Genomic DNA, 19,061 nt, shown 5'->3' on the forward strand with positions numbered 1-19,061 from the left:
GGCCGAATTTAGAGTATTGTGTGCAGTTTTGGTCACCTAATTACAGGAAGGATATTAATAAGGTTGAAAGAGTGCAGAGAAGGTTCACAAGGATGTTGCTGGGACTTGAGAAACTGAGTTACAGAGAAAGGTTGAATAGGTTAGGACTTTATTCCCTGGAGTGTAGAAGAATGAGGGGAGATTTGATAGAGGTGTATAAAATTATGATGGGTATACATAGAGTGAATGCAAGCAGGCTTTTTCCACTGAGGCTAGGGGAGAAAAAAACTAGAGGACATGGGTTAAGGGTGAGGGCGGAAAAGTTTAAAGGGAACATTAGGGGGGGCTTCTTCACACAGAGAGCGGTGGGAGTGTGGAATGAGCTGCCAGATGAGGTGGTGAATGCGGGCTCATTTTTAACATTTAAGAGAAACTTGGACGGGTTCATGGATGAGAGGGGTGTGGAGGGATATGGTCCAGGTGCAGGTCAGTGGGACTAGGCAGAAAAATGGTTCGGCACAGGCAAGAAGGGCCAAAAGGCCTGTTTCTGTGCTGTAATGTTCTATGGTTCTATGGTACCAGGGACTTCCTCTGAGCCCACTTCATTTGAAGCTTTCTTCCTGCAGCCGTTCTCTCTAATTGGAGTCTGTTTCCTTGCTCCTCTCTTTTTCTTGACTTAACATGGACCTGTTTCTGTTTTTTTCCCTTCTCTGGAAGTCTTTTTTTTAAGGGCAAGAAAGTTTTATTCATTGAACCTTTGAAAGGACAAAAGCAACACAGTGAAATGCGGGAGACTGGAGAACAACCAGTCCTCAGCTCTGACAGATCCGCACTGGGGGTGGAGGGAGAGGGAGATAGGCCAACAGGAACTGGCCGCTACCAACAGTTTACAGCCTGCAACCAAAAGGCGACCTGCCATCCAGCACAGAATGTATGCTGATTGTCACGCCGACCAGTTCCAAGTGTTAGATTTGGTCGCTACTGCATTAAGCAAAGGGCACCCTAATGGGTGAATGTCGCTGCGAGCTGTTCGGGGTGGGACAGTAGGCTGTGACACTGGGTTGGATATCCCAGGAAGGAGGAGGCGACCGTGTAAGTTCTGACCTGTGGCTGGCATTACTGCCGGTCCCTGGGCCTCTGGACTCAGGATGTCCTCTCCATCTCTTCCACCCTCCCACTCTGCCAAGGCACATTCACATCTCCTTCATCTTGAAGGAGCTGCTGGCCCCTGGAGGTCTGGTGTTGGTGAGAATGGGCTCGCCCATCACCCAGAGAGAATCTGTGCCGTTGGGTATTGGCAAGCCGAACAACGATGGCCAGAGATGGAATTCACCCTCGCCGGACCCCTTCCTCATGGGGGTCTCCGTGGGAACAAACTGGACATCCCGCTTGGAGGGAAGCCGTAGAGAGCTCCAGGAGATCCTCCTGCCACTGCTGCATCCCCCTCGCTGCTCACGGCCATGTTACGCAGGCCTTGTAGCTTCTGATGCTGCCGCTTCCCCTCCATCAGTTTCTCGGAGATCTCGCTGTGCTTCTTGTATTCCTCCAGTAGCTTCTTCAGCGAGGACACCTCGCTGCGACTGTTTCTCACTTCCATGTCCTTGCCCTGGATCTGCTGGGTGTGTACAGCCTCTCCATCTGCTTCAGCCGGCCCTCTGCCTTGCTGTAGGCATACTCCTGGCACATCCGTTCCTGGTGGATCTGGTATGTCCAGAAGGCCAGTGCCCGGGACACGATGTGTGGGTTAGGTTGATTGGCCAGGTTAAAAATTTCCCCTTAGTGTCCTGGGATGTGTAGGTTAGAGGGATTAGCAGGTAAATATGTGGGGGTAGGGCCTGGGTGGGATTGTGATCGGTGCAGACTCGATGGGTCGAATGGCCTCCTTCTGCGCTGTAGGGTTTCTATGATTTCTATGATTTCTATGATGCCCAGGGTGAGCTCAGGCCTCAAGCTGGACAACACTGTGGCCTTGTACCCCTCGGAGGGGCTGAGCTCGGTGCGGACAATGTCCAGCTTGCTGGCTTGGGCGCTCTCGCAGGCTGGGCAGAGGGCGGCCGAACGGCTGAACTCGCCGCTGCCACGCCGGTTGCAGAAGATGCACGAGCAGGCGGTGACCCAGGCGAAGCCGGACAGCTTGGCCTGGCACCGGGCGAAGCTACACAGCAGCACATCCTCTCTCATTGCCATGGCAACCCAAAAAACTCCTCCTCTTGGGACCCCTCCCTGCCCCTGTCTGGGACGCTTGCTGGGATGACACTCTGCACCCGTTCACCAGACCTGGGTCTTTTCACCCTACTGTTCAAGTGCACTGGGCCAGTCCTCAGACCACAGAACCTTAAAGGTGTTGAACTGCTTACCCACTACTTACCAGTCAACATTCTCCCTTGTAGCCCCTACTGCTACAGCAGGGCAAGGCCACTCTAAAGATTTAAGTTGGAAAAATACCAAGAGTACCTCTCTCCCTCTGCGCCGAATTCCCACGATGCTCCAAATTCCCAATACCCATACTCACTCCGGCTGTGTCTCTCTCAGAATGAGGTGTTTGTGTGCAAGCTCACATGTTATTAGCACAATGACTGACATTTGCCGGGAAGGTGGGGAGGTATGTTTTGAAATGGGTTTAGTGTGAAAAGTGAACCTGCATGTGTCTTTATCTAACGGTAATCTGCGCATTATCACATCAGATAATCCTGGCTACCCTTACATAGAATAACAGCTTGCTTTTGCTTTCCAGGAAGTCCCCTATGTGTGCTCCTGAAAATCAGCTGATAGAACGACTACAGATAGGTACTGTTTATAAACCATTCTGAATCATCTGTAGATCTGGAGATACCATTCGCATGTTTTGCAACATTGTTTAAATAATATCCTCCCATGCCCACTTGCTTTCTCTCTCCCCATCTCTCTCTCTCTCCCCTACCCCCCACTCCCCTGCCCGCGCACTCTCTCTCTCTCTCTCCCTCTTGCTCCCCCTCCCTCCGCGGCCCGCCTACTCTCTCTCCCACTCTCTCCCTCTACCCGCCCACTCTGTCTCTCTCCCTCTTTCTCTCCATCCCCTGCCCACCCGCTCTCTCCACGCCCGCCCTCTTTCTCTCTCTCTCTCTCTCTCTGCCCCCTCGCCTGCCCATTCACTCACACTCCCTCTATCTCTCTCTCTCTCGCCCCTCTCCCTCCCCAGCACACTCACTCACTCCTGCCCGCTCGCCCCGCCCGCTCGCCGTCTCGCTTCCTCTTCTTAGCTGTTCACCAATGCTTTGATGCTATTCTCTTTACTGATGACTTTGCTGCATGTACTGCAGATGTAATATTGCCCCTGTTATAGCTTCCCCAGTTTCTCTAGTTCTGCTAGGGTGCAACTCATCCAGAGCAGTGGTTAGTTTATTTATTATTTATTAGTGTCACAAGTAGGCTTACATTAACACTGCAATGAAAATCCCCTTGTCGCCACGCTCCCTGTTGGGTACACCGAGGGAGAATTTAGCATGGCCAAGGCACCTAACCAGCGCGTCTTTTGGACTGTGGGAGGAAACTGGAGCACCCGGAGGAAACCCACGCAGACACGGGGAGAATGTGCAAACTCCACACAGACAGTGACCCAAGCTGGGAATTGAACCCAGGTCCCTGGCGCTGTGAGGCAGCAATGCTAACCACTGTGCCACCGTGTCGCCTTAGCTCTTCAGCGGAGGTGCCATGTTTACTTAATTGCTTTATTTTATCAATATATGTTGAAAAATTAAATTACCAATAAGAATGAATTTCTACTGTATGTTTTTACATCACAAAATCCTGGAATTCCCTCCATATCAGCAACCCTCAGTACAGGGACTGCAATGGTTCAAGAAGCCAGATCACCACCACCTTCTCAAGGACAAAAAGTGCTGGCCAGCCTGCGACACCCATATCCAATAAAACATTTATAGCGGGTCAGTGTGGATCAGCAACATTGCAATATTAGATCAAGTAACTGCTGTATTGGATTCTTCCGACAAACATTGGAGTAGAAGAACTTTGAACCGCAAGCAAAGGCCATTAGGTCCGAACAGTCCCACGTGGTGGCACAGTGGTTAGCACTGCTGCCTCACAGCACCAGGGACCCTGGTTCGATTCCCGGCTTGGGTCACTGTCTGTGTGGAGTCTGCACGTTCTCCCCGTGTCTGCGTGGGTTTCCTCCGGGTGCTCCGGTTTCCTCCCACAGTCCGAAAGACGTGCTGGTTAGGTGCATTGGCTGTGCTAAATTCTCCCTCAGTGTACCCGAACAGGCGCCGGAGTGTGGTGACTGGGGGATTTTCACAGTAACTTCATTGCGGTGTTCATGTAAGCCTACTTGTGACATGAAATAAAGAAGCTTAAATTTAACTTTCTGAGACCATTCCAAACTTTGGCCCTGATTTTACCGGCACGGCCGAAACCAGGGTGGGCGAGGCTCGCAGAATGGCATTCTCTGTTGGACTCGGGCGTGATCTTAACGAGCCTCGGGCGGCCCTGCCAGTAAAATTAGGATCTGTTTATCTCTCACTCAACCCTTCTTCCCCCAGAAATGCACTTAAATGCTTCGTGACCCCAATTATTTTGTCCACTTCAGTAACTTCTCATAGTTAATTGCCTGTAGTTATTGTCAAGCATCAGTGTGGCCTGTTTCGTGTCATGCAAGTCACTTCTCTGGAGACTGCTAGGAATGAGAACACCTTGTATACATATTTAGCTAAATATATTTATTGTCATTCTCCGTGCAATCTGAAAGTTTGATTTATTTTTCAGCTGACATTGATGACGATGATTTGGAAGAAATTGATGAGATTCTACCCGCATGTTCTCTTCGTAAACACCACATTGACTCTAAACCTATTGACCTGCCTCTGGCGGTGGTAAGTTATTTCGTCGGCATTCTTTTGATGTTTTAAATTGATCTGATGTTTATCACCATACACTTTACAAAGTCTTTCAGCTCTGCTTTCAGTGGAGCAATGGCAAATGTATCAATCTTAGACTCAGTGCCCCTGAGTTAGCATTGGGGGAAATTGATTCAAGTTTCTCTTCCCGATCTCCTCACCAACGCCGCTATTTAAAGAGTGCAGATGTTGCGTTAAGTCTGGATCTAGCTGTGGTGCCCACTCCATGGCACAATTTGGAGTATTGTGAGCAGTTTTGGGTCCCATATCTAAGGAAAGATATGTTGGCCTTGGAAAGGGCCCAGAGGAGGTTCACAAGAATGATCCCTGAAGAATGAAGAGCTTGTCGTATGAGGAACTGTTGAGGACTCTGGGTCTGTACTCGTTGGAGTTTAGAAGGGTGAGGGGGGGGATCTTATTGAAACTTACAGGATTCTGCGAGGCCTGGATAGAGTGGACGTGGAGAGGATGTTTCCACTAGTAGGAAAAACTAGAACCAGAGGGCACAACCTCAGGCTAAAGAGATGATCCCTTAAAACACAGATGAGGAGGAACTTCTTCAGCCAGAGAGTGGTGAATCTGTGGAACTCTTTGCCACAGAAGGCTGTGGAGGCCAGGTCATTGAGTGTCTTTAAGACAGAGATAGATAGGTTCTTGATTAATAAGGGGATCAGGGTTATGGGAAAGGCAGGAGAATGGGGATGAGAAAAAAATCAGCCATGATTGAATGGCAGAGCAGACTCAATGAGCCGAGTGGCCTAATTCTGCTCCTATTTCTTATGGCATGGTGCACAGTGATTAGCACTGCTGCCTCACAGCGCCAGGGACCTGGGTTCAAATCCGGCCTCGGGACACGGTGAGAAGTTCGCATGTTCTCCTCGTGTCTGTGTGGGTTTCCTTTGGGTGTCCTGGTTTCCTCCCACACTTCAAAGTTTGCGGGTTAGGTGATTGGCGATGCAAAATTGCCCTTTAGTGTCAGGGTAAATATGTGGGGTTACGGGAATAGGGCCTGGGTGGGATTGTGGTCAGTGCAGACTCGATGGGTCAAGTGGCCCCTTTCTGCACTGTTGGGATTCTATCATTCTCTGATGATTCCTCTCCTGACCAAAGCCGCAGCCTGTATTTCAGTCCTGACTCTATCTAGAGACAGGCTGGGTGGCCAGAAATCCAGCACGTGGATGAGCCTGAGGGCCAATGCATTGTTAGATTATCATGGGTGCTTTGTCCTTGCAGTCACCTATGGAATCTGGCAGCCTGCTGCACATACTTTCTTTGTGACTTCTCTCACAATCTAAGATGGAAATGCGCCTCCAAGAGTGAGGTTGTATTCACAATTTTCATCTTTCTTGAAACTGTTTTTAAATTGGTGGCAAGTGCCAGGAGTCCATTAGTACAGGCCTGGTTTCTTTTTGTAGACATTTTTCACACCAACCATTCATGTTCTGGGCTTTAGCCTTGGGAGATGGGTGTCCACCTTGGGCAGGATGGTCTTTGATTCATGCACATTCCTGGCCAACATCTCACCTTGGGATCTCCATAAATCTGAACTCATAGAATCCCTACAGTGCAGAAGGAGGCCATTCGGCCCATCAAGTCTTCACCACAATCTCACCCAGGCCCTATCCCCATAACCCCATGTACTTACCCTGGCTTGTCCCCCTGACACTAAGGAGCAATTTAGCATGGCCAATCCACCTAACCCACACATCTTTGGACAGTGGGAGGAAACTGGAGCACCCGGAGGAAACCCACGCAGACACGGGGTGGAGGTGCAGACTCCACACAGACAGTAACCCAAACCAGGAATTGAACCCAGGTCTCTGGCGCTGTGAAGCAGCAGTGCTAACCACTGTGCCGCCCCAAATCTCTGCTGCACATTACCTCATTTGTGCGAAGCTCTTAACCCATCACCCTGTGATTGTAAGCAAACAGTGGATCCCAGTTGAGCAATCTCTTGATTTTAAAACTCTCACCCTTCTTTTCAATTCTCTCCACAACCTTGCCCCTTCTGATCTCCTCTAACCCTACAGAGCCCAGGGATCACTGTGTTCCTCCTCATCTTGCCTCCTGTGCATTCCCAGTTTCCATCACTCTTCCATTGTTGGCTGTGCCTTCGGTTGGCTGGGCCTAAGCTCTGGAATTCTCTGCCTCATGCTCCATTAAACCAACATTGTTTACCGAGTGTCTCGTCACCTTCCTTAACATCTTGACTGGCTTGGTGTAAGATTCTTTTGCTGTGCCCGTGAGTTGTCCTGGGACGTGGCTCGATGCACATTGTTATTGAAATAAGTTGATCATAAAACGGAAATGGGCAAGTAAGGAACTTAAAAAAATCAAATTTTGTTTTATTAAATGCTTTCACTCATCAAGAGCAATTGACCTTGGATTGTGTACTTGCAGCACTGGGGGATAGAAACATAAAAACATAGAAGATAGGAGCAGGGGGAGGTCATTTGGCCCTTCTAGTCCTCCTCGTCCCCCTGACACTAAGGGGCAATTTAGCATGGCCAATCAACCTAACTCGCACATCTTCGGAGTATGGGAGGAAACTGGAGCACCCGGAGGAAACCCGGGTGTGGATGTGGGTGGGATTGTTGACTATGTGGCAGATCAGGCAGTTTGTGGTGGGAGAGAGGTGCCTGCTTGGCCTCCCTTCCATAGCGTCCAATGTAGAATTTGGCTCAAGTGGCAGGCCACATGGAGCAATCATTCTGCCCACTTGCCACTGCTTTGGGTGCACTTAAATCACCCGTCTCCCCAAAACCTAACACTATCACCCCCAATGTTCCACCCCCACATCCCCTGCCCCTTCCCACCCAAATTTTCATTACAATGCGAAATACGTGTTGCCCTCTTGTTTGAAAAAGGATTAGTTGCGAGCTGATTCAGTGTTTTTCTGATTTTTAAGTTCTGATTCATTGTGGGCGGCATGGTGGCACAGCGGTTAGCACTGCTGCCTCACAGCGCCAGGGACCCGGGTTCGATTCCCGGCTTGGGTCACTGTCTGTGCAGAGTCTGCACGTTTTCCCCATGTCCGCGTGGGTTTCCTCCGGGTGCTCCAGTTTCCTCCCACAGTCCAAAGATGTGCGGGTTAGGTGGATTGGCCGTGCTAAATTGTCCCTTCATGTCAGGGGGACTAGGAGAGTAAATATGTGGGATTACAGGGATAGGACCTGGGTAGGATTGTGGTCAGTGCAGACTCGATGGGCCAGATGGCCTCTTTCTGCACTGTAGGAATTCTATGATTTTGAAGATTTTGCTTTCTCTGATAAAATGGATATGTAAAGGGGGATAAAGACAAACACATTTGAAGAAAGAAGACAATTCCGGTTAGCTGGAGCAGTTTTATTGGCAAAAGAAGTGTATCTGCAAACTGGATGAAAGTGCTGCCCGACCACCATTGAGCAAAGTTACCGTCCATGGAATAAAAGAGACAATAGCAACATGGATACAAATGAGCTGAGTGGCAGAGAGCAGTGGTTAATGGATGTTTTAGGACTGGGGGAAGGTTTGTAGTAGAGTTCCCCAGGGGTGGGTATTAGGACCCTTTGCTTTTCCTGATGCATATTAATGACCGAGACCTTGATGTACAGGGCATCATTTTAATATTTGTGGATGATGCAAAACCTGGAGGCATTGTAAACTGGGGGGAGGAAATGGCTGCTACGAGAGGACACAGGTTTAAGGTGCTGGGGGGTAGGTACAGGGGAAATCTTAGGGGGAAGTTTTTCACACAGAGGGTGGTGGGCGAGTGGAATCGGCTGCCGTCAGTGGTGGTGGAGGCAAACTCAATAGGGTCTTTTAAGAGACTTCTGGATGAGTACATGGGACTTAATAGGATGGAGGGTTATAGGTAGGCCTAAAAGGTAGGGATATGTTCGGCACAACTTGTGGGGCTGAAGGGCCTGTTTTGTGCTGTAGTTTTTTATGTCTCTATGATAGTGTAGGATTTCAAAGGGACACAGACAAGTTTGTGAAATGGGCGGGCAGATGAGGTTGAATGTGGAAAAATGTGAAGTTACTAATTTGGCAAAAGAGCACAGAGAGACAATACAAAATAGGAGTACAATTCTAAAGGGAGCAGACGGAACTGGGCGTATATGTATATAAATCAGTGAAGGTGGCAGGACATGACTCAGCAGTTAATAAAACGTACAGTATCCTAGACTTTATTGATAGAGGCATAGAGTGCAAGGTCAATGAGTTCTGTTGAACTTGTATAAGACACTAGTTTGGCATTAGTTGGAGTATTGTGTCCAATTCTGGGCTCCACACTTTAGGAAGGCATTGAAGAGAGTGCAGAAAAGATTCACAAGAATGGTTCCAGAGATAAGGAACTTTTGATTGTGAAGATAGAATTTAGAATTGTTTTTCTTGGAGAAGCGAAGGCTGAGAGGAGGTTTGGCATGGGGTCTAGGGAGAGTAGACCGGGAGAAACTGTTCCCACTGTGAATGGATCAAAAACGAGAGGGCACAGATTTAAAGTAATTGGCAAGAGAAGCAAAAGCGATATGACTCGAGACGTTCTCACGCAGCGATGCCTGGCAGTGTGATGGAGGCAGGTTCAATCAAGGTATTCAAAAGGAAATTAGATTATCTGAAGAAGATGGGTGTGCAGAGTTATGGGGAAAAGACAGGAGAATGGCACGAGATGAATTGCTCATTTGGAGAGCCGTTGTAGACACGTTTTATCAGAGAAAGCAAATTCTTCAAAATCATAGAATTCCTACAGTGCAGAAGGAGGCCATCTGGCCCATCGAGTCCGCACTGACCACAATCCCACCCAGGCCCTATCCCTGTAACCCCACATATTTACCCTCCTAGTCCCCCTGACACAAAGGGACAATTTAGCACGGCCAATCCACCTAACCCGCTCATTTGGAGAGCCGTTGTGGACACAATGGGCCGAATTGGTTCCTTCTGCACTCTGACAACTCTGCGATTCTGTGAAATGTTTCCTTCAAATTTAAATTCTAAATAAAATTCACTAAACAGTTCTGAATGTGGAAGGTCATTTGGACTATTCAGAATAATCCAAAAGTTGTATTTTCGATGTTCAATTTTATAATTCCTCGTTTCTGATGGTATCGGAGTGTCACCGGCTATGCCAGCTTTTATTACCCATTCCTAATCGCCATTGGGATGCTGGTGGTGAACTGCCAACTTGCACCGCTGCAGTCACTGAGGTGTAGGTACACCACAGTGCTGTTAGGGAGGGAGTTCCAGGATTTTGACTCAGCGACAGTGAAGGAACGGTGATATATTTCCAAGTCAGGATGGTGAGTGATTTGAAGGTGACCTTGCAGGTGGTGGTGTTCCCATGTATCTGCTGCCCTTGTTCTTCTAGATGGCAATGGTCATAGGTTTGGAAGGTGCTGTCAACGGAACCTTGGTGAGTTCCTGCAATGCCTCTTCTAGATGGTGTACATTGCTGCCATTGTGTGTCGGTAGTGGAGGGGGTGTCACTCAAACAGACTGCTTTATCCTCAATGGCATAAGGCGTCTTGAGTGTTTTGGAGTTGCACTCATCCAGGCAAGTGGAGAGTATTTATCCTACACTCCTCACTTGTGTCTTGTAGATGGGTGGACAGGCTTTGGGGAGTCAGGAGGTAAGTTACTCGCTGCAGTATTCCCAGCCTCTGACCTGCTCTTGTACCCACAGTAGAATCATAGAATCCCGACAGTGCAGAAGGGTGCCATTCGGCCCATCGAGTTTGCACCGACCACAATCCCACCCAGGCCCTATTCCAGTAACCCGACATATTTACCCTGCTCATCCCCCCTGACACCGGGGTCAATTTAGCATGGTCAATCAATCTAACCCGCACATCTTTAGACTGTGGGAGGAAAGCGGAGCACCCAGAGGAAACCCACGCAGACACGGGGAGAATGTGCAAACTCCACACAGACAGTGACCCGAAGAATTGAACCCGGGTCCCTGGCGCTGAGAGGCAGCAATGTTAACCACTGTGCCACCATGCCACCCCACTAGTGGTTTCACCGGTTTGATACCTCAATTTTTAATGCACCCTTCATTGAACCAGGGTTGATTTCCTGGCTTGGTAGTAATGGTAAAGTTGGAGCATGCTTGGGCCGTGAGGTTGCAGATTGTGGTTGAATACAGGACACCGGTGAGAAATACCCTACCTTTCTGTTGTATATTTAAAAGGGTTGAAAGTTGCTTTAAGAGGTGGTCACATGATCTGATGGTGATGTCATTAGGGTGTTGGAGAGGCTGCTATTTTACGTTCTTTTTTGCATTCTGTGCAGTACTGAGAACATCCCTTTCAATAAAACCTGTTGTGTGTTAATTTGAATCTACGTATACAAACCGTTGCTGTTCTTTCTGTTAAAGCCCACAACCCCTCACATAGTTAAGACACAGTAAGAAGTCTCACAACACCAGGTTAAAGTCCAACAGGTTTATTTGGTATAATGAGCTTTCGGAGTGCTGCTCCTTCATCAGGTGAGTGGAGAGGTGGGTTCACAAACACGGCATATATAGACAAAGACACAATTGCAAGATAATGGTTGGAATGTGAGTCTTTACATGTAATCAAGTCTTTACAGGTACAGACAGTGTGAGTGGAGAGAGGGATAATCACAGGTTAAAGAGGTGTGAATTGTCCCAAGCCAGGACAGTTAGTAGGATTTTGCAAGCCCAGGCCAAATGGTGGGGGTTACACATAGTGTGACATGAACCCAAGATCCCGGTTGAGCCGTCCTCATGCATGCGGACATCTGTACCTGTAAAGACTCACATTCCAACCATTACAAAGAAAGAACAAAGAACAATACAGCACAGGAACAGGCCCTTCGGCCCTCCAAGCCCGCGCCGCTCCCCGGTCCAGGATTGAATCCTGAATCCAGGATCCCCGCCCAATTTTCCAGCCTATCTACATCCTAATATCCTATCCACCGAGCTGTCCCTCACAGCTACGATGCTTTGTTCATTACAACCTATTAACTCACCCCCACCCCCCCATTCCAGACCATGTGATCTTCAGGGAGAGGCGAAAACCCAGAGTGAAAAACCCCAGGGCCAATATGGGGAAAAAAAAATCTGGGAAATTCCTCTCCGACCCCCTGTGGCGATCGAAACGAGTCCAGGAGATCACACTGGCCCTGATCAGAAAATGCTTCCCAACCCTATTCATTTCCACTTCTGCTTTACGAACACCATCTGAATTCCCTGCCCCCGAGACAGGTTCCCAACTATCCGCAGTCTCGCTCTGTACTGGCACCAGCAAGATGATCATAGAATGAAGCCTTGAAACGAGAAACAAAGAACAATTAGCCCGCGCCGCTCCCTGGTCCAAACTAGACCACTCTTTTGTATCCCTCCATTCCCACTCCGTTCATATAGCTGTCTAGATAAGTCTTGAACGTTCCCAGTGTGTCCGCCTCCACCACCTTGCCCGGCAACACATTCCAGGCCCCCACCACCCCCTGTGTAAAATATGTCCTTCTGATATCTGTGTTAAACCTCCCCCCCTTCACCTTGAACCTATGACCCCTCGTGAACGTCACCACCGACCCGGGGAAAAGCTTCCCACCGTTCACCCTATCTATGCCTTTCATAATTTTATACACCTCTATTAAGTCTCCCCTCATCCTCCATCTTTCCAAGGAGAACAACCCCAGTTTCCCCAATCTCTCCTCATAACCAAGCCCCTCCATACCAGGCAACATCCTGGTAAACCTCCTCTGTACTCTCTCCAAAGCCTCCACGTCCTTCTGGTAGTGTGGCGACCAGAACTGGACGCAGTATTCCAAATGCGGCCGAACCAACGTTCTATACATCTGCAACATCAGACCCCAACTTTTATACTCTATGCCCCGTCCTATAAAGGCAAGCATGCCATATGCCTTCTTCACCGCCTTCTTCACCACCTTCTCCACCTGTGACGTCACCTTCAAAGATCTGTGGACTTGCACACCCAGGTCCCTCTGCGTCTCTACACCCTTTATGGTTCTTCCATTTATCGTGTAGCTCCTCCCTACATTATTCCCACCATTACCTTGCAATTGTGTCTCTGTTCAAATATGCCCTGTTTGTGAACCCAACTCTCCACTCACCTGAGGAAGGAGCAGCACTCCGAAAGCTCGTGATACCAAATAAACCTGTTGGACTTTAACCTGATCTTGTGAATCATCCTACTGCGCCCACCCCAGTCCAACGCCGGCATCTCCACATCATAGTCAGGACATTATACTTTCTTTGACACAGTGCCATGGAATCTTGTGTGCCCATCAGGGGACAGAGGGGCCATGGTTTAACGTCTCATCTGAAAGACCACCCTTCCCCCCCCCTCAGCATTGTACTGGGAGTGTCAGGCTAGACTTTGTGTCCAATCTCCAGACTGGGAATTGAACCCACAATTTTCCGACCAAGGTGAGAGTCTTACCCACCGAGCCCTGGCTGAAAATGTGAGGATGTGGATGTGAGCCCAGTTTTAATCTCTCAGGCGATCAGCTAACTCTCAGTGGAGAATGTTCATCAGACTTAGGAGTTTCTTCATTTTTTGTTCCTTCGGCAGAGTCACCAGTTGAGGATTGGGAGAGATAGTGTCTGTAGTTCCTAAATTAAACCATTGCCTTAACTATGCATTGTGTAGTGGATGTCTGATCCTGAGCAAAGAATCCATCGTAATGCCTGTCTCTGTATTTTGTATAAGTGGAGGTTTCATATGGAAGTGTTATTGGTTTAATGGATAGTAAACAAGATGATACTATATTTTTATATAGTATCATCTATACTATGTAGATCACTCTGGGGAGTGATCACTCTGAGGTATTTAAGGTCTGATTTCAGCAGTCACATGATTTAGCCTGTGGGGCATATTTATACACATGTATATTTTCATAGAAATCATAGAAACCCTACAGTACAGAAAGAGGCCATTCGGCCCATCGAGTCTGCACCGACCACAATCCCACCCAGGCCCTACCCCCATATCCCTACATATTTCCCACTAATTCCTCTAACCTACACTCTAACCTTTGTCTTTGTTGTCACAGAGCAGTAGCTTTAACAGCCACACTTGCAACTGTGCCCTAAGCTGCTGTTCATTCTGAACAATATACAAGACATTAGTCAGACCTCAGCTGGAGTATTGTGAACAGTTCAGGGCTCCACACTACAAGAAAGATCTGAATGCATTGGAGAGAGTGTGGAAGAGGTTTACAAGAATGGTTCCAGGGATGAGGAACTTCAGTTATGAGGATACAGCAGATATAAAATCCCTACAGTGCAGAAGGAGGCTATTCGGCCCATCAAGTCTGCACCGACAACAATATCACCTCGGCCCTATCCCCTTAAGAAGTCTCACAACACCAGGTTAAAGTCCAACAAGTTTATTTGTTATCACAAGCTTTCAGAGCACTGCTCCCTCATCAGGTGAGTCTATCCATTAAACCATCACTCACCTGATGAAGGATCAGTGCTCCGAAAGCTTGTGATACCAAATAAACCTGTTGGACTTTAACCTAGTGTTGTGAGACTTCTTACTGTGCCCAACCCAATCCAACGCCGGCATCTCCACATCATTGCTATCCTCTTAACCCCACATAATTACCCCACTAATCCCTCTAACCTACGCATCCTGGGACACTAAGGGACAATTTAACATGACCAATGCACCCAACCAGCGCATCTTTAAACTGTGGGAGGAAACTGGAGCACTCGGAGGAAACCCACGCAGACACGGGGAGAATGTGCAAACTCCAGTGATTGTTTATTCAACCCTTTTGATGACCTGAACTTGAATTCATTGCCTGTTGTCAGTGTCGTTATGGAGAGGTTGGAACTGTTCTCCTTGGAGAGAAGAAGGCTAAGAGGAGATTTGATAGAGATGTTCAAAATCATGGGGGCGCTGAACAGAGTAGAGAGGGAGAAACTATTCCCGCTCATAAAAGGATCGGGAACGAGAGGACACAAATTTAAAGTGTTTTGTGAAAGAAGCATATGTGATGTGAGAAAAATCTTTTTCATACAGTTAGTGGTTAGGGCTTGGAGTGCACTGCCTGGAAGTGCGGTGGAGGCAGGTTCAATCTCTGGTGAACATATTGGGATTATTCTCTAAGCACTTTGGTTGAGGTGAGGGGTGGGGATAGTAAGGCCCAAGCCCAAAACCCGTGAGAATATGCAAATACTGGAATAAAGCAAACTAGAGGGCATAGGTTAAAGGTGAGAGGGAAAAGATACAAAAGTGTCCAGAGGGACAATTTTTTCACAGAGAGGATGGTGAGTGTCTGGAACAAGCTGCCAGAGGTAGTAGTAGAGGCGGGTACAATTTTGTCTTTTAAAAAGCATTTAGATAGTTACAGTTACTGTCTGTGTGGAGTTTGCACATTCTCCTCGTGTCTGCGTGGGTTTCCTCCGGGTGCTCTGGTTTCCTCCCACAGTCCAAAGATGTGCGGGTTAGGTTGATTGGCCAGGTTAAAAATTGCCCCTTAGAGTCCTGGGATGTGTAGGTTAGAGGGATTAGTGGGTAAAATATGTGGGGGTAGGGCCTGGGTGGGATTGTGGTCGGTGCAGACTCGATGGGCCGAATGGCCTCCTTCTGCACTGTAGGGTTTCTATGTTTCTATGGATAAGATGGGTATAGAGGGATATGGGCCAAACGCGGGCAATTAGGATTAGCTTAGGGATTTTAAAAAAGAAAGGGCGGCATGGACAAGTTGGGCCGAAGGGCCTGTTTCCATGCTGTAAACCTCTATGACTCTAGGTCAGTCAACATCTCTAACAGTCTAACAGTAATGGCAAGTCGAAAGATTTGGATGTCCAGTTGAAAGCTTTCACCTGAAATATTAATAATCTATTGTTGACCAAGCTGCCAGGAATTTTTTACTTCAGGTTTTCAGTGTAGGTTTTCGGGCAGGTAAAATATCACACAAGGTTCTCAAAGATATACCACCCAAGTGCGTAGTGACTTGAATTTGGTTAGCATAAGGTGTTCTAAAAAGAGTCTAAAGAACTGACTTGCAATACCCAGACCCATGAGACAAAGCAATCAAAAAAGCAAATAGAGTCCTGGTATTTTAACTGGAATATTGGAATATAGCTCAATGAAGGTGATTAGTGGAACAAAATTAAATATAGCTTGGCTCCGTTAGCAGCATCTTCACCTCAATCACAGGCCTCATTTCTGGAACTGGTGGACATATTGTGTACAGTACAGTGCTGAGACAGTGATGCAATGTTAGAGTACCACATCTCGGATGAAAAGTCCCACTTTGTCCTCTGATCAACATGTTCCTCCCGCAATCAACTAAGACAACACACATTGACTGGTTGTCTGTTTGGTTGCTGATTCTAGCATCCTGACAACAGTCTTGACTGATTGCGTCAGTAAGATATCCACTACACAGGAAGTGTCTTCAAATTCAAATTTGGTAATACAAGGATGGTGGCACAGTGGTTAGCACTGCTGCCTCACAGCACCAAGGACCCGGGTTCAAGTCCAGCCTTGGGTCACTGTCTGTAAGGAGTCTGCCCATTCTCCTCATGTCTGTGAGGGTTTCTTCCGGGTGCTCTGGTTTTCTTCCACAGTCCAAAGACGTGCTGGTTAGGTGCATCGGCCGTGCTAAATTCTCCCTCAGTGTACCCGAACAGGCGACTAGGGAATTTTCATAGTAACTTCATTGCAGTGTTAATGTAAGCCTACTTGTGACTAATAAATAACCTTTAACTTCAACATGGTAAATACTTGGGGTTACAGGGATAGGGCCGGGGTGGGATTGTTGATGACGCAGGCTCGATGGGCTGAATGGTCTCCTTCTGCACTGTAGGGTTTCTATGATTTCTATGAAGACAAGTTTGTTATTTTGCTTTTACGAGATTGTCTGTTAAAATAGAGCGAGGAACGTCAACTGAGTTTAATTGTTTGTTCTTAGGATCGTAGAATGATACAGAGCAGAAGAAACCATTCAGGCCATTATACCTGTTTGGGTTCTTTTGAGAGAACTATCTAATTAACCCCACTCTTCCTGCTCTTTCCCTGTGGCCTGCTGATCTTTCCTTTTTCCAGACTTTATCTAATTGAGGTATATAGGAAGCTAAAGGGGATTCACAGGGTGGATGCAGAGAGGATGTTTCCCATTGTTGGACACTCTAGAATGGGAGGCCATAGTTTGAGGCTAAGGCGTGGCAGATTTAAAACAGAAATGAGGAGGAATGACTTCACCCAAAGGGTCATGGATCTGTGGAATTCTCTGCCACAGAGTGCACTGGACGCCGGAACACTAAACAAATTTGTGGAGGAGATAGAACATAGAACATTACAGCGCAGTACAGGCCCTTCGGCCCTCGATGTTGCGCCGACCTGTGAAACCAATCTAAAGCCCATCTAACCTACACTATTTCAATATCGTCAGATCATCTCTGTTTGGGGAGGGGAGAGGGAGGAGGAGCGAGGCCATTTGGATCTCTGGTGGGGGGGACAGGGGCAGGTGGGTCCGCTGCCACTCTGCGGGCGATCGGTGCAGGGGGGGAAGGAGGACAGTGGGTCGCGATCGGTCTGGTAGCGGGGGGCGGGGTGGGTGGATAAGGGGGACAGATATGTTGTGAGGGTGGGGCGATATCTGTGGGATAGATAGGCTTTTAATTAGTAACGGGATGTAGGGTTATGGGGAGTGGGCAGGATGATGGAGATAAGACCGAGATGAGATCAGCCATGATGGTATTGAATGGCGGAGCAGGCTAGAGGGAATAAATTGCCCACTCCTGCTCCTAGTTCTTATGTTTATCCAGTTACCTTTGAAAATTAGTACCAAATCAATTTGACGCCCACGTCCACGAATGAAAAAAAAAGTACCATTTCAGATCAAACAACTGTGTTTAACAATGACCAAAAGGAAATAGAACAGAGGCAGGCCATTCAGCCCTTCAAGCCACATTTTAAATCAAGGCTCTTCTCATCTCCCTAGAGTTCTGTTGCTAATTGAATTGAATGTATATCCTTTCGCTACACCAAGTAACAGAGGCGAAATGGAATTCAATGCCATGATTTATCAGACAGTCATGTATCTTACGGATGAACTTAAATGGGCCAGTTGCAACCTTCCTTGAAATTTATCGTGTTTCAAGTAGACAGTTTAACTGATTAAAACAAATTCCTGCCTGTGGCCGGTGGGTGAGCTGGATGCCCTGTTTCTGTGCTGTAACCGTGCTATGATTTTGTTTACAGCAGTTGAAAAATCTTCTATTTGGGTCCAGTTTTTCCTGCTTTGCTGAGGAGTGGAAGATACAGAGTTTCACCTTTAACGACCTACCTGAGTTAAGATACGGCATCATTCAGAAGAAGGTGAATGTTTTTCTTTTTTGATTGTCTGCACCGTAAGAAAGATACATAATTTTAAACATAACATTTCTGGTGTGCTCAGAATACCTCCTGCTTCGATTTGAGCTATGTGAAAGCCACATTGTTTTCCTAACCAAGTGATGACACTCTGACACCAGCTCCCCTCTGTAATTTCCACTTGCACTAAGAGTCTACACTGGAAACCCACAGGCCCTGTGGTGATTTGGCTCTCGCCCACTCTGTAATCATTGCCCTCAGCATGAGTTGATTCTGCTGACCTGCAGGTCCCCTGATGGCCTGGCACCAGCTTACACCATAATTTCCACCTTCCGTGAGAGTTTACACTGGAAAAACCCACAACTTCCAGGATAGTCTTGACACCAGACAACTTGTAATCGTCAAGACAGCCTCCTTTCACCACATCATCCACCTCCATCTCATCTCAAAGGGGAGGCGATGGCCTAATGCTGTGATCGCTGGACTATTAATCCAGAAACTCAGCTCATGTTCTGGGGACCCGGGTTCGAATCCCGCCACGGCAGATGGTGAAATTTGAATTCAATAAAAAATATCTGGAATTAAGAATCTACTGATGACCATGAAACCATTGTCGATTGTCGGAAAAACCCATCTGGTTCACTAATGCCTTTTAGGGAAGGAAATCTGCTGTCCTTACCCGGTCTGGCCTACATGTGGCTCCAGAGCCACAGCAATGTGGTTGACTCTCAACTGCCCTCCAAGGGCAACTAGGGATAGGCAATAAATGCTGGCCCATTCAGCGACGCCCATGTCCCATGAATGAATAAAAAAATCTTAGCTCAACAGCGATTGAAACATCACCCATGTGTTTGCTCCATCTAGACTTGACTATTCTGATCTTGCTCTCCTG

General features: G+C 47.7%; 1 protein-coding gene and 1 pseudogene across 1 annotated transcript in view; one reads left to right on the top strand and one right to left on the bottom strand.

The window, feature by feature from the left end:
- The window catches only part of mindy4 (MINDY lysine 48 deubiquitinase 4), a 130,651-nt gene that overhangs the window by 3,368 nt on the left and 108,222 nt on the right, over window positions 1-19,061 (top strand). The window contains exons 2-4 of the mRNA XM_078231229.1: window positions 2,714-2,766; window positions 4,738-4,844; window positions 18,059-18,175. Of these exons, the coding sequence (XP_078087355.1) occupies window positions 2,724-2,766; window positions 4,738-4,844; window positions 18,059-18,175 (267 nt within the window). The 5' untranslated portion in view covers window positions 2,714-2,723. The remainder of the gene's footprint in view (window positions 1-2,713; window positions 2,767-4,737; window positions 4,845-18,058; window positions 18,176-19,061) is intronic.
- LOC144504241 (E3 ubiquitin-protein ligase CCNB1IP1 pseudogene) lies at window positions 1,173-2,166 on the bottom strand (annotated as a pseudogene).

Source organism: Mustelus asterias, chromosome 2 (assembly GCF_964213995.1).
Source record: "Mustelus asterias chromosome 2, sMusAst1.hap1.1, whole genome shotgun sequence".
Lineage (NCBI taxonomy): Eukaryota > Metazoa > Chordata > Chondrichthyes > Carcharhiniformes > Triakidae > Mustelus > Mustelus asterias.